Source organism: Watersipora subatra, chromosome 3, assembly GCF_963576615.1.
Source record: "Watersipora subatra chromosome 3, tzWatSuba1.1, whole genome shotgun sequence".
Lineage (NCBI taxonomy): Eukaryota > Metazoa > Bryozoa > Gymnolaemata > Cheilostomatida > Watersiporidae > Watersipora > Watersipora subatra.
The window spans coordinates 5,524,896-5,537,922 of NC_088710.1; the positions used below are offsets into that span (position 1 = coordinate 5,524,896).

The 13,027-nt window shown below is 40.0% G+C and overlaps 2 protein-coding genes across 2 annotated transcripts in view; both read left to right on the forward strand.

Annotated features, from left to right (window-relative positions):
• LOC137390275 (uncharacterized) overlaps positions 1 to 5,455 on the forward strand; it is a 9,469-nt gene extending 4,014 nt beyond the window's left edge. The window contains exons 4-5 of the mRNA XM_068076610.1: positions 4,872 to 4,891; positions 5,150 to 5,455. Coding sequence (XP_067932711.1) covers positions 4,872 to 4,891; positions 5,150 to 5,455 — 326 coding nt within the window. The remainder of the gene's footprint in view (positions 1 to 4,871; positions 4,892 to 5,149) is intronic.
• A 723-nt stretch (positions 5,456 to 6,178) lies between these two features.
• On the forward strand, positions 6,179 to 12,307 carry LOC137390276 (uncharacterized). The gene has a single exon (XM_068076611.1). It carries the CDS (start codon positions 6,179 to 6,181, stop codon positions 12,305 to 12,307), a length of 6,129 nt encoding a protein of 2,042 aa, XP_067932712.1.
• The last annotated feature ends 720 nt before the right edge of the window (positions 12,308 to 13,027 follow it).

Genomic DNA, 13,027 nt, shown 5'->3' on the forward strand with positions numbered 1-13,027 from the left:
GCATGAAATAATTAATCGGTGTTTTAAATTCTACATAACTGACATTCCATGTAATTTCAAAACTTTGACCTGCAACAACTTAGTACACTTCTAATATGTTATCTTGCATTATAAAGTAAACTAAAACCTGGTTAATAAAAATTGATGTTCACTCAACTACTATTGGCTATTTTTCTAGTGACAGTTTTCTGAAAAATATCTGTGGGTAAAATCAAGACAGGCATTGTTTGTACCTGTATAAATTATCTGCCTGGTTTCTTTCCATTGAAACATTTACCTGCATCAACTAACAGTATCAATTATCTGCCTTGTTTTTGTGTTGAGTGACGAATGATGTCAACCTAATCCCCTCAGCAGCAAGCACAATGTGTGGCACCACTCTTCCAATCAGCAGGATCAGGCATCTGTCATAACAGCATTCACTTAGTACTCATACAACTAAGGTGATTTTACTTTATTCAGCTTGCTGTATCGAATAAAGATCGTCAACAAGGTAAGCTAACAATCCTTTAAGGATGTCATATAAACAGATTAGCTATATACAGTAGATATAACATTTACTACTCATGTCATAAATTGTCCTTTTTGTCTGAGTTTTTTATCTTAAGTATCTCAATTTCATATTGTACATGAATATAGTTATATGGGTTTAACCCTCCAATTTGGGTTCAGGACCAAAACAGCCTGTCAGATAAATCAGCAATTGTTTTTTTGCACAGTAATTATGGATATAAACAGGTAAAGCAAAACCAGTTCTAGATATTTCATCCTGCCCATGTCAGAAATGGATGATGGGAGTGACATATCTGATTTGACACACCACATTGCAAGAGAGGAGTTGATCAGTGCAAGTGTACTAATCAACTTTCAGAAGCGCAGAAAAACTTCAAAAAATTCAGAAGCTAGAGGGTGTTTTGGGTAACACGCTGGCAATGAGCTCATCAAGTGATGGCTCTATCAATGCTTCACATCGTTCCTTCAGTCAGCAGGATCAGGAAACTGTCTTAACAGCAAAGGTAAGTAGCCTACCCAACCAAAGGTGAACATTAATCATATGGTTGATGACTAGGGGTGTAGATAAAATGTGGTTCTTGTGAAATTGAACATTGAGGCAAAAATAAAAAGTAAAATTTGCTTTTTTGCCGAGTCATCTTCATACTCGTCCTGCAAGCTATCTAAAAATGCTGTAGTGATAGGCCTGCATACGTGTTTTTTCTGCACAGTAATTATGGATATGAACAGGTAAAGCAGAACCAGCTCAAGATATCAGAATTGGATGATAGAAGTGACATATCCGATTTGACACACCACATTGCAAGAGCAGAGTTGATCAGTGCAAGCGTACACGTGTTTTGTTTACATGGTCTTAATTATAAATTCCTTGTTTGCACCTTTAAAAGCAGAGAGATAGAAAAGGTACGGAGAATGTTTGAATAGGACATTGCTGATGTCCAAAACGGATCTTAAGGAAGTTATCACAGAGTTGGAGTAGAATAAGGGCTCTAGAAAAGAAAGAGAATAGTTGGTCAAAGTAAAAAAATTGCAAGGAGTAAACCTGCACCCTTTCAATATTCAGGTTTGTGGTTATATTTCCTGTGCATTCAGCATGACCAAGGAGGTATAGTCAGAAAAAAACCAGCAACACGTTTTCAACTTTTCGTGAGATGCAAGGTAAACAGTGTTTTCATGATGCACATGATCCGCAAATCTGAGCCAATCCGCAAGTTAACCGCATCATGGAAGCAGCATAAATTCACAAGCTAAGCAAGTTTTGCGATTCGCAAAACTTCGCCGAATCCATCATGCTTACGGATCATGGAAACAGTACCGATGCGCATGATGCGAATGAAGCGTATTAAAGTACCGCACTAGCTATTCAATTTTAAACATTTTCAATACTTCCGTTTGGGCTTTGTCGATCAAGCTTCACGCGTTTTAACAAGGAATATCGCTTCAACATTTAATAATGCCAAATACATCGTTTAGCGACAAAGAGATATTTAATCTGTTATTGCTAATAAAAGAGCACTAGGTGCAAAAGCGAATCCATGGAAAAGTAAAGAGAAATCAATATATTTTAAAAAGTTTAGCAGTTATGCTTTTGTTGCGTATTAATGGAGCAGTATCATATCGATATGAGCAGCTACAACAAACCTTGTTCAGGCAATTTGATTCTGCTGATACATCAGAAGCGGATGAGTGGTGTGACATGCCTGATAAGAGACATTGCTCGAGAAGAGATGATTACAAAGTCATTGCATGTATGACTTGAGACCATAGTAATCTGAGCCACACAAAAGATGAGTGTCTTGAATTAGTCATTTAGTCACTTCTTTCCTTGCATTGCCCTTATTATTATTATCACAACGTATAAAATAATGAATCAGTATTTTGAATGCTACATAATTGACATTCCATGTGATTTTAAAACCTTAACCTGCAACAACTTAAAGCCATTTCTAGTACTTTGTCTGGCATTATAACATAAACTCAAGCCTGGTTTGTAGAAATTGATGTTGACTTAACTATTATTGGTTAATTTCCTTGTGAATAGTTATCTGAAAAATATTTGTGGGTAAAATCAAGACAGGCATTTGTTGTAACTATCGATTATCTGCCTGGTCTCTTTTAGTTGAAAAATTGACAGGCTTCAACTGTAACAGTGTCAATTATCTGCCTGCTGTTTTTTATTGAGTAATGGATGATTTCAACCTAATCCCCTCAGCGGGACGAACAATGTGTGGTGAACCTGCAACAACTTAAAGCTATTTCTAGTACTTTGTCCGGCATTATAACAAACTCAAACCTGGTTAGTAGAAATTCATGTTGACTTAACTACTATTGGTTATCTTCCTTGTGATTATTTTTCTGAAAAATATTTGGGAGTAAAATCAAGATAGGCATTGGTTGCAACTGTATCGATTATCTGCCTGGTTTCCTTTAGTTGAAAAATTGACAGGCTTCAACTGTAACAGTGTCAATTATCTGCCTTGTTGTTATTTTTTTAGTAATGGACGATATCAACCTAATCCCCTCAGCAACATAAACAATGTGTGGCACCATTCCTCCAATCAGCAGGATCAGGCAGCTGTCATAACAGCATTCATTTGGTACTTATAAAACTAAGGTAACTTTACTTTATTCAGCTTGCTGTATAGAATAAAAACGTCAACAAGGTAAGCTAACAACCCTTGGAGGATGTCATATAAATATATTAGCTACTATCCATTATATATCATAAATTGTCCTTCCGGTTTGAGATTTTCTATCTGAAGTATCTCAATTTCATATTGTAAATGAAAATAATTATATGGGATTAATGCTTCAATTTGGCTTCAGAACCAAAAAAACCTGTCAAATAATTTAGCGAAATAAAGTTGACAATAAACATACTTGTCAATAAAATAAAACATACAGCCAAAATCCAGTTAAAAACTGGCTACCTTTTTGTAGACAATAGCTGGTTCCACAAATATTTTATGAAACTATGTTCGATGTAACTGGACTAGACAGAAACATAAAAACAGCCATTTTATGCTTGAAACATTTAATAGTATACTAAATTGTAATTACTCATTGGGAGAATATAGTGGAATATTGTAACAATATTGATGATGATAGGTCGTGTCCAAAACATAGGTTGTTTATTCACCAACTCCGAAAATGTTGAAAAATTGACTACGAGTTGAATCAAATAAAAATTTATACATGCCAGTAGTTCGTAAATGGTATAGTGCAAATTTACCGACCACCCTTAGCTAATACTTTATAGCACTTGATACATGGATTAAACATTAAGCGAAAAATTTATTATTTATTTATTGGCAAACTAGACGGGTCTCTAAAAGCAAAAGATCCAGTAAGACAATGATAAAAATCTAACAAACAACTTAAACAATATTAGTTTGACAACTATTCAACAGCCAATATGAATATGTACAGTTGAGGTCCCATTATATTGCTTTGAGCTATTCACATTAAGAAAAACAAAGGGTATCAATTAGATTCTATGGAGTTTAATTATCCAGATTCTGCTATACTGCTTCAAGGTGATGGTGTAATTACGCTTCCAATTCGACTCGAGTAGTTCTAGTGTTTGAGACGAATACATAACAGTAACTTCAATTTTTTTATTGTTCAGTTGATTGTTGGTGGATTGATTTTTTGATTGATGTAAGTTAGTCTCCACTAAAATTTACACCCTTATCAATTGTAAGCAAGGAATCCTACTAAATTCTGCTTTGAAAATCAAGCAAGTTTGTTTTCCCAAGCAGAAGTTGGTAGGCTGCAAATTAAAAAAAATCTTTGATAATTGCAACAATTATAAGTCATCAGATTGTTCAAAAAATATAGACTATCAGGTGTGTGAAGGAAATATTTGACCTGAGATGGCTCCACAGACGTCATGCCTTTGTCCTCATTTTTTATTGCTGCCAGTGGGTGGTCAAGCCAACCCCTGACCTTTGTGGCATGGCGTGTCCGGTCCCAATTGATTCATAGATATGGCCGGATGTAACACACACCAATAAAATTTAGAGAAAACACCATGTCACAACACTGTACAACCAGATCAGCAGTTTTTGCTCTTTCTTAGTTAGTTTACTGTTTGCCTTCATGCAATCAACATATCAATATTTTGCTTCGATCATATTTCATTATTCTATATTCAGCTTATATTCAACAATGTGCCTGACATTGGGAGGCAAAAGGTCAGTCAACTGCATATGCATATTTCTATACTTTCTTGAATATTATTGTTATTATTTGGCTTAAATCATACATTCATTCATGTTGTGCTAATTATATCATGTAATTGCATTTAATTCTATCAAGGTTAACTTGTAGTTTTATCTTAATATCGTCTATTACAGACTTCACGGCAGATGCTGAGGTTAGATACATATAGTAATAAAGTTACACAACTAAAGCATCACCAGTAGAAGCCTTATTCTCTTCTAGTCAGCACAGTTGTTGCCGCTTTTTATAAGTGAAGTTTTAAGAACTTCACAGTGAAGTCTTATCCAAAGAGAAGAGGACAACTTCGTCACCCAACATAGGACATCTTCGTCACCCACTATAGGACATCTTCGTCACCCACCAAAGGACAACTTCGTCACCCAACAAAGGACATCTTCGTCACCCACTATAGGACATCTTCGTCACCCACTATAGGACATCTTCGTCACCCACCAAAGGACAACTTCGTCACCCAACAAAGGACATCTCCGTCACCCACTATAGGACATCTTCGTCACCCACCAAAGGACAACTTCGTCACCCAACAAAGGACATCTTCGTCACCCACTATAGGACATCTTCGTCACCCACCATAGGACATCTTCGTCACCCACCAAAGGACATCATCGTCACCCAAAGCAGGACATTGTCATTTAGCAATAGGACAATCTCTTCATTCACTAAACGAAATTACTCTTACCGTACGATACACACGTAGTCAATGAACCGTAACTATCGTTATTTACATGCAAGCAAGCTGGAATCGAGGACCACAGGATTGGAAGCTAAGTAATTGATTATTAGCATTCCTTTACAACAAAACAGTGTGAGTTGTCTAACCTTGCCTCATTACAGCATTTACATAAATACTTGCATGTTGACTTCATTTTGGAATTGGATATCTGCTTTGACCTTTTGTTATATCATTTGCTACTTATGTAAGCTGAGCTGGTTGTACAATTGTGACACTCTAGAAAAACGCTCACCTTTAGTCTTCGGTGTGTGCATACATTTTGTCATATCGGCGGTCCAGTTTGGGACTGGTTGGCTGCGCCGGTAAACGTTAGAAAGGTTCAGTTTGGCCCTTCTGCTGGCAGCAGTTTTTATAGAGACCCAGGGTCATCGCTCATGTACGTATACGCGTAGGTTAATTTTCCATTAAGTAGGATAGCTTTTAATCAGACGACAATAGTGCATTAGGCATTGTTCACTGGTCACTCATTAGCCCATCAGTTGGTTAAGATATGAGATATAGCTCTGTTTGACTAAAACAAGCTCACAATAGCGTGTATCATACACATTTGTTTACAACCACCTTTGCAGGAAGTAGACAGTGCTAGTTATTGAGTTATTGAAGTTTGGCTGTAATAGTACAGCATTCTTATCTAATAGCAATTAGGCAGTGCACACAAGTTTAAAATTGTGTTGCCAATCAGCTAAAATGTCTAGTAATGGTCTTGATTCAGATCAACTCAGTGAGCCAAGCCAAAACACTGAGCAAATTGATGACTCTGGTCAAAGTGAAATATTAGTTGCTGACGTGAGTCAAAGCGAATTAGTAGATGAAAATCCAGTAAGCGCTAGCGATGCTGCAGATAGTATAGTAGGCGCTGACCAGCAACGACGCTCGCAGCGCGAAACAAAGCTGTCTTTAAAAGCCAGGGAAAATAGATGTTTAGAATTGTCGCACTCACTCCTTCAAAACATGAGCGAACAACTACACAAAAATGAAGAGTTTTTGAGACATGCTGACAGTCAGCTTTATCAAACTGTTGCAGCTTTTCTCACAGATTTAGATAAAAACACAGCAGTTATTCACTCCCAATTTAATGAACTACAGAAAGCATCAGAAGTTCAACCTGATGTAAATGTAACAGCGCTCTATGAGCAGTACAGGGCTGATGTAAACATTATGTTTGAGTACGGTACTAAGAGAAGGGAGGAGGAAATGCACGATAGAGAGGAAGAAAGAAGAGTACAGGAATTAGAACAAGCCGTAGAAGAATCAAGAAGGAAGTTAGAAGAGGATATGAAGGTAATGACAGCCATGATGGAAGCCCGTAGAGCACGCATGCAAACCTTGTTGCAACAGCAGACAACTTCCCCAGTAGATATGCGACGCTTTAGCTCACCTAGCATCCACACTTCAACACAATCAGCACATGCAGTGACTGCACAAGTACAACAAGCAAGCACAGTGTCCACACATGCAGCGCCTGCACAAGTACAACAAGCAAGTACAGTGTCCACACATGCAGCGCCCCCACATGTACGATCAACACTCGCAGCTTCTACACGAGAACTACAAACAAATACAGTACCCACATCCGCAGCCTCTCCACCGGTAGAATTAGCACATGCAGCACTCATGCCCACAGTATCAACACATGTACAGCAAACACATACATGGCCCACACACGTTCAACCAACACAGACAGTGCCTGCATATGCGGCACCTTTACATGCACCACAGGCAGGTGCACCTATAATCTCAACACCGAGTGCTCAGGCATTCATACCCAAAACACCATCACTTGTGACAAAACCATATCCTTATGTTTCCAACGGCTCACCTTATCAAAGTTCAATGACAGAATCACACCCGGCTGAAGTAGCCAAAGCAATAACAGATCACATGCACATATCACTGATTGCCCCACCTGAGCCTGGAGTATTCACAGGTGACCCACTACAATACGCGGACTGGCGTGTAGCCTACAATTATCTAATTGGTGCAAGGGCTGAATCGCCAATAGAGAAGCTCCATAGGCTCAGAAAATACGTCGACGGTGAAGCTAAAGAAACAATAAGTGGATACTTCCGCCTACAGACGGAAGATGCCTACCAAGAAGCCTTGCAAACCTTGGATGAGGAGTTTGGAAGGCCCGATCTTGTAGAAGACGGCTTTCGTGACAAACTAGAAAGCTGGCCTAAAATTGGCAAGTTCGACAAGGATGCTCTGAAAAAGTACTCTATATTTCTAAAACAGTGTGTAGCAGCACAGTCATCCCTCAACAATCTGAAGGTCTTGAGCGACAAAAGAGAAAACAAAAAGTTTATCAAATGCCTGCCCGAATGGGTTGCTAACCGCTGGCTGACAATCGTAACAGAAGAAGAAGAAAAGCAAGGCTTCCCGCCTTTTTCTAAATACGCATCCTTTGTAGCTTTTCAAGCTAAAGTAAGTAACAACTCCTTGCGAGAATCTGGAGAATCTGCAAACCACAAAGGAAAGAATGACTCGGCAGACGCCTATCAGCATAAAACGCGACAAGGTCAGAGAAGCTCAAAAGGTGCCTCAAAAGGCAAAAGGCAATTCGGTGAAGCTCCAGCCAAAACAAGCCAAATCAACGCGCATCAAACTAGCACTCAAGCCGCCACAAATTGTTTGTATTGCAAAAAAGGAGGACACAAAACTACCGAGTGCCGATCACTTACCAAACTACCTTACAAGGATAAGTGTAGCTTTGTTACTGAAAATAAACTATGCTTCCGATGTTTAACCTCAGGTCACTACAAGAATGAATGCAAAAGTAATGTGACATGTAACACATGCCACAACACTCATCCAACAGCCTTTCATTTCATTCCCCGAGACGAGTCTACAGCTGAAAATGACACAAAAGGTTCAAGCGCAGACAAGAAAGATGATTCGAATGAGAGAACTGATAGCAAACCCAAAGCACTAAATGCCAATGCAATAAAGCAACAGTCACAGAAGCTCCTCAGTATGATTGTGCCCGTCTTTGTTACACATAACAACAAACAAGAGCTAGTATACGCGCTGTTAGATAGCCAGTCAGATGCCAGTTTCATCAGCAAAGATATAGCCGAGAAAATAACTCCCACTTATACCCAAGAAGATGTGACAATTCGCACACTAAACGGAGAGACGACAAAAAGACTGAAGCGCTATAATTTACTGTTGAAAGGCTTTGGAGCTGCCAACCTTGAACAGCTAAAGATATCAGCTTATGAGCAGGATGATATACCATGCAATAAGGCACAGATTCCAAACAGGAACCATGTACGAAATATGCTACACCTTCGGTCAATAGAAAGAAATCTACCTCCAAAGCTCGACATTCCTGTTGCACTACTTATTGGCACTGATTGCTCACAGGCACTCATGCCGAGAGAAACAATCTCAGGCGCCGATGGCCTACCCTTTGCAATCAAAACATTGTTCGGCTGGACGCTATGTGGTCAAGTCTCCGAGTGCAATCATGTTCAGCATGTGCACACCACAGCTCTCAGCAAAGAAGAACACAATCTGTCCAGGATGTCACAAAATGATATGAAGTTTTTAGAGTTGTTAAATGATGGCCTGACAAAATTGGAAAACGGATCTGTTAGTCTGCCATTGCCCTTTAGAGAAGAACCACAGCTTCCCAATAATAAGATACAAGCTGAAAGACGATTTGAACAGTTGCTAAAACGTTTCAGGAAGGACGAGGCATACAAAGCAGAATACTGCACCTTCATGAAAGAGTTGATCTCCAACAACCATGCTGAGTTAGCACCCAGCAACACCAAAGATAAGGAAACATGGTACATTCCTCATTTCGGAGTGTACCATCCCAAGAAGAAAAAACTGCGCATCGTTTTCGACGCTAGCGCAAAACATATGGGCAAGTCGCTTAATGAGTTATTGCTGACTGGACCCGATCAGATGAACAACTTAGTTGGAATCTTACTAAGGTTTCGCCAGAATACCATAGCACTGTCATGTGACGTGCAGAAAATGTTCCATAACTTCATCGTAGCACCAGAACACCGCGATTTCTTGCGGTTTCTGTGGATAGATGACGCTACAGAACAGATCGTGGAATATAGGATGACACGTCACTTGTTTGGAGCTACCTCTTCACCAGGAGTAGCTACTTTTGCACTCCGAAAAATTGCCTCTGAACACAAAGAAGACAAACCAGAAGCCTGGAAGTTTATTACTGAAAACTTCTATGTCGACGACGGCATCATGAGCACCGAAGCAATCGAAGACGCCATAAAGCTTGTAAAGGACACGATAGAGGTATGTAGCAGTGCCAACCTAAGACTACACAAATTTGTCAGCAACAGTCGAAAGCTATTAAACACAATCCCTATTTCTGAGAGAGCAAGCGAGGTACAAGGATTAGACCTCCTGAAAGACAAGCTGCCAACAGAAAGGACACTAGGCCTTGAGTGGTGCTCCAATAGCGACACCATCATGTTTAAAAATAGCATGACAACTAAGCCTTTCACTAAAAGAGGAATACTTTCGGTCATTTCGCAACTATATGACCCACTTGGACTACTGGCTCCCTTCACATTGCTCGGCAAAAACATCATGCAAAAGGCCTGTCAAAGCTCAGTTGAGTGGGATGAAGAAGTTCCCTCTGATATTAAGACCGAGTGGATGACCTGGATGGAATCGCTCTCCGACTTGGAAAAGCTAAAGATTAGCAGGTGTATAAAACCACCTGAATTTGGTGAAATAGCTCGCACAGAACTCCATCACTTCTGCGATGGCAGTCTGTCTGGCTACGGAGCTTGTTCATATGTAAGATTCACCAACAAACACCAACAGGTACATGTAGCATTGCTCATTGCAAAATCCAGAGTTGTGCCGCTGAAGTCTACAATGACTGTGCCTCGTCTAGAGCTGCAGGCCGCAGTTGAGGCAGCACACTTGAGCAATGTGCTCCGATCAGAGCTACAGATGGACTTTGATGCAGAGTTCTTCTGGTCAGATTCCCAAATCACACTAGGAAGAATAAAAAATAGCAATGCACGCTACCACATGTTCGTAGCCAACCGAGTAAAGGAGATACGCAGTCTGTCTCACCCCGATCAATGGTTCTTCATCGCAGGATCAATGAACCCTGCTGACATAGTTTCTCGAGGATCCCGTGTGAAAGATTTGCAGCAATTTAGGTGGTGGGAAGGTCCTGAGTTTCTGCAAACTTTGAACATTACACCCCTGTCTGGAAATCAAACAGATTATCAACAAGTTGCAGATGAAGACCCTGAACTAAAGCATGTCAAGACAGCTCTGCAATGCCAGTCTAAAGAAATGAAAGTTGCAGAAAACATCTTCAGCAAGTTCAGCTCCTGGAAAAGCCTCGTTCGAGCCATAACAAACTGTAAAAAAATGATATCGAATAAATGTTGGAAGAAGCCTATACTCACTGTGGATGACCTAAAAGAAACCGAGAAAGTCATCATAAAAATGGCACAACTTGAAGCCTATGAGCAAGACATCAAACACATCAACAAAGGAACTACCTGGAAACAGAGTAGCATTGCCAAACTGAATCCATATCTAGACCCCGACCAACTACTGCGTATTGGTGGGAGGGCAAAAAATTCGACTGCCCTAAGTCCTCCAGAAAGACACCCACTCATAATACCCAAGAACACCCACATAGCCAAGCTTTTAGTAAGATATTACCATCAAAAAGTATATCATCAAGGGAGAACAACAACCCTCGGAGCTCTAAGAGGAGCTGGTTATTGGGTCATTCGAGGAAATAAGCTAGTCAAGGACGCCATATACGAATGCGTGGTCTGTAAGAGACTTAGAGGAAAGACCGCAGACCAGCAGATGGGTGACCTGCCCAAAGAAAGAACAGAACCTGGATACCCATTTACTCACGTTGAAATCGACTGCTTTGGGCCCTACACGGTGAAAGACAGGAGAACAGAAGCAAAACGATGGGGTCTTATTTTCGTTTGCCTATATTCTAAGGGCATACACATTGAGCTTCTAGAACAAATGTCCACCGACGCCTTTTTGAACGCTTTGAGGTGCTTTATGTGCATACGAGGTCCAGTGAGTACTATATACTGCGACCAAGGCACTAATTTCATAGGCGCCAGAAATGAACTAGAGAAACAGCTGGAATGTATCAGCCAAGAAGCAAGAAATAAGGTCAAAGATGACATGATCAAATTCAAGTTCAACGCTCCCTCTGCTAGTCACACAGGAGGCCTGTGGGAGCGGAGCATTAAAACTGTCAAGGCTGTGCTAAATGGTATGACACAAACCTTCAAAGGACGATTAGACACCCCCAGCCTTCGAACCGCCTTCTATGAAGCGATGTATACAGTCAATAGTCGACCACTGGCGACCGACAATTTAACCAACCCATCAGAAACATTTATCACTCCAAATCACCTTTTGACAGCCAAACCTCAAACCTTATCAACCACGCCAGGAGACTTTGACAACCAAGAAATCTATGGCAGAAAACAATGGCGGAAGGTACAGCAATTCGCAAACATATTTTGGGAACAATGGAAGGTAGACTATCTTTGCACACTAGACACTCGCCAAAAATGGCAAAGCAAGTGCCAGAACCTAGTCGAAGGTGACATTGTTTTGCTGACCGATGACAACGCTCCCAGGAATCAATGGCGGGCAGGGGTGATCGAGGAAACTTTCCCAGGGAAAGATAATCTAGTGAGGCGTGTAAAGATTCGTCTCACGAATAAGATGCTAGATAGGAAGGGGAAACAAATGGAGGCAGCTTCTGTACTGGAAAGGCCAGTTCAAAAACTGGTGCTTCTCCTCCCTGCAAAACGTGACTAGTTGTGAGCAGTGGTGCACATGGTAATATAGATAGTCTATTATAGCATATAGTAGTAGTTTAGTAGCTATAATATCTCAACTGTAGCAGTAGTACAATATTCTTACAACTTTTCGATCTGGTTAATTTTGCCAAAATTAAGGTGGGAGTGTGAAGGAAATATTTGACCTGAGATGGCTCCACAGACGTCATGCCTTTGTCCTCATTTTTTATTGCTGCCAGTGGGTGGTCAAGCCAACCCCTGACCTTTGTGGCGTGGCGTGTCCGGTCCCAATTGATTCATAGATATGGCCGGATGTAACACACACCAATAAAATTTAGAGAAAACACCATGTCACAACACTGTACAACCAGATCAGCAGTTTTTGCTCTTTCTTAGTTAGTTTACTGTTTGCCTTCATGCAATCAACATATCAATATTTTGCTTCGATCATATTTCATTATTCTATATTCAGCTTATATTCAACAATGTGCCTGACATTGGAGGCAAAAGGTCAGTCAACTGCATATGCATATTTCTATACTTTCTTGAATATTATTGTTATTATTTGGCTTAAATCATACATTCATTCATGTTGTGCTAATTATATCATGTAATTGCATTTAATTCTATCAAGGTTAACTTGTAGTTTTATCTTAATATCGTCTATTACAGACTTCACGGCAGATGCTGAGGTTAGATACATATAGTAATAAAGTTACACAACTAAAGCATCACCAGT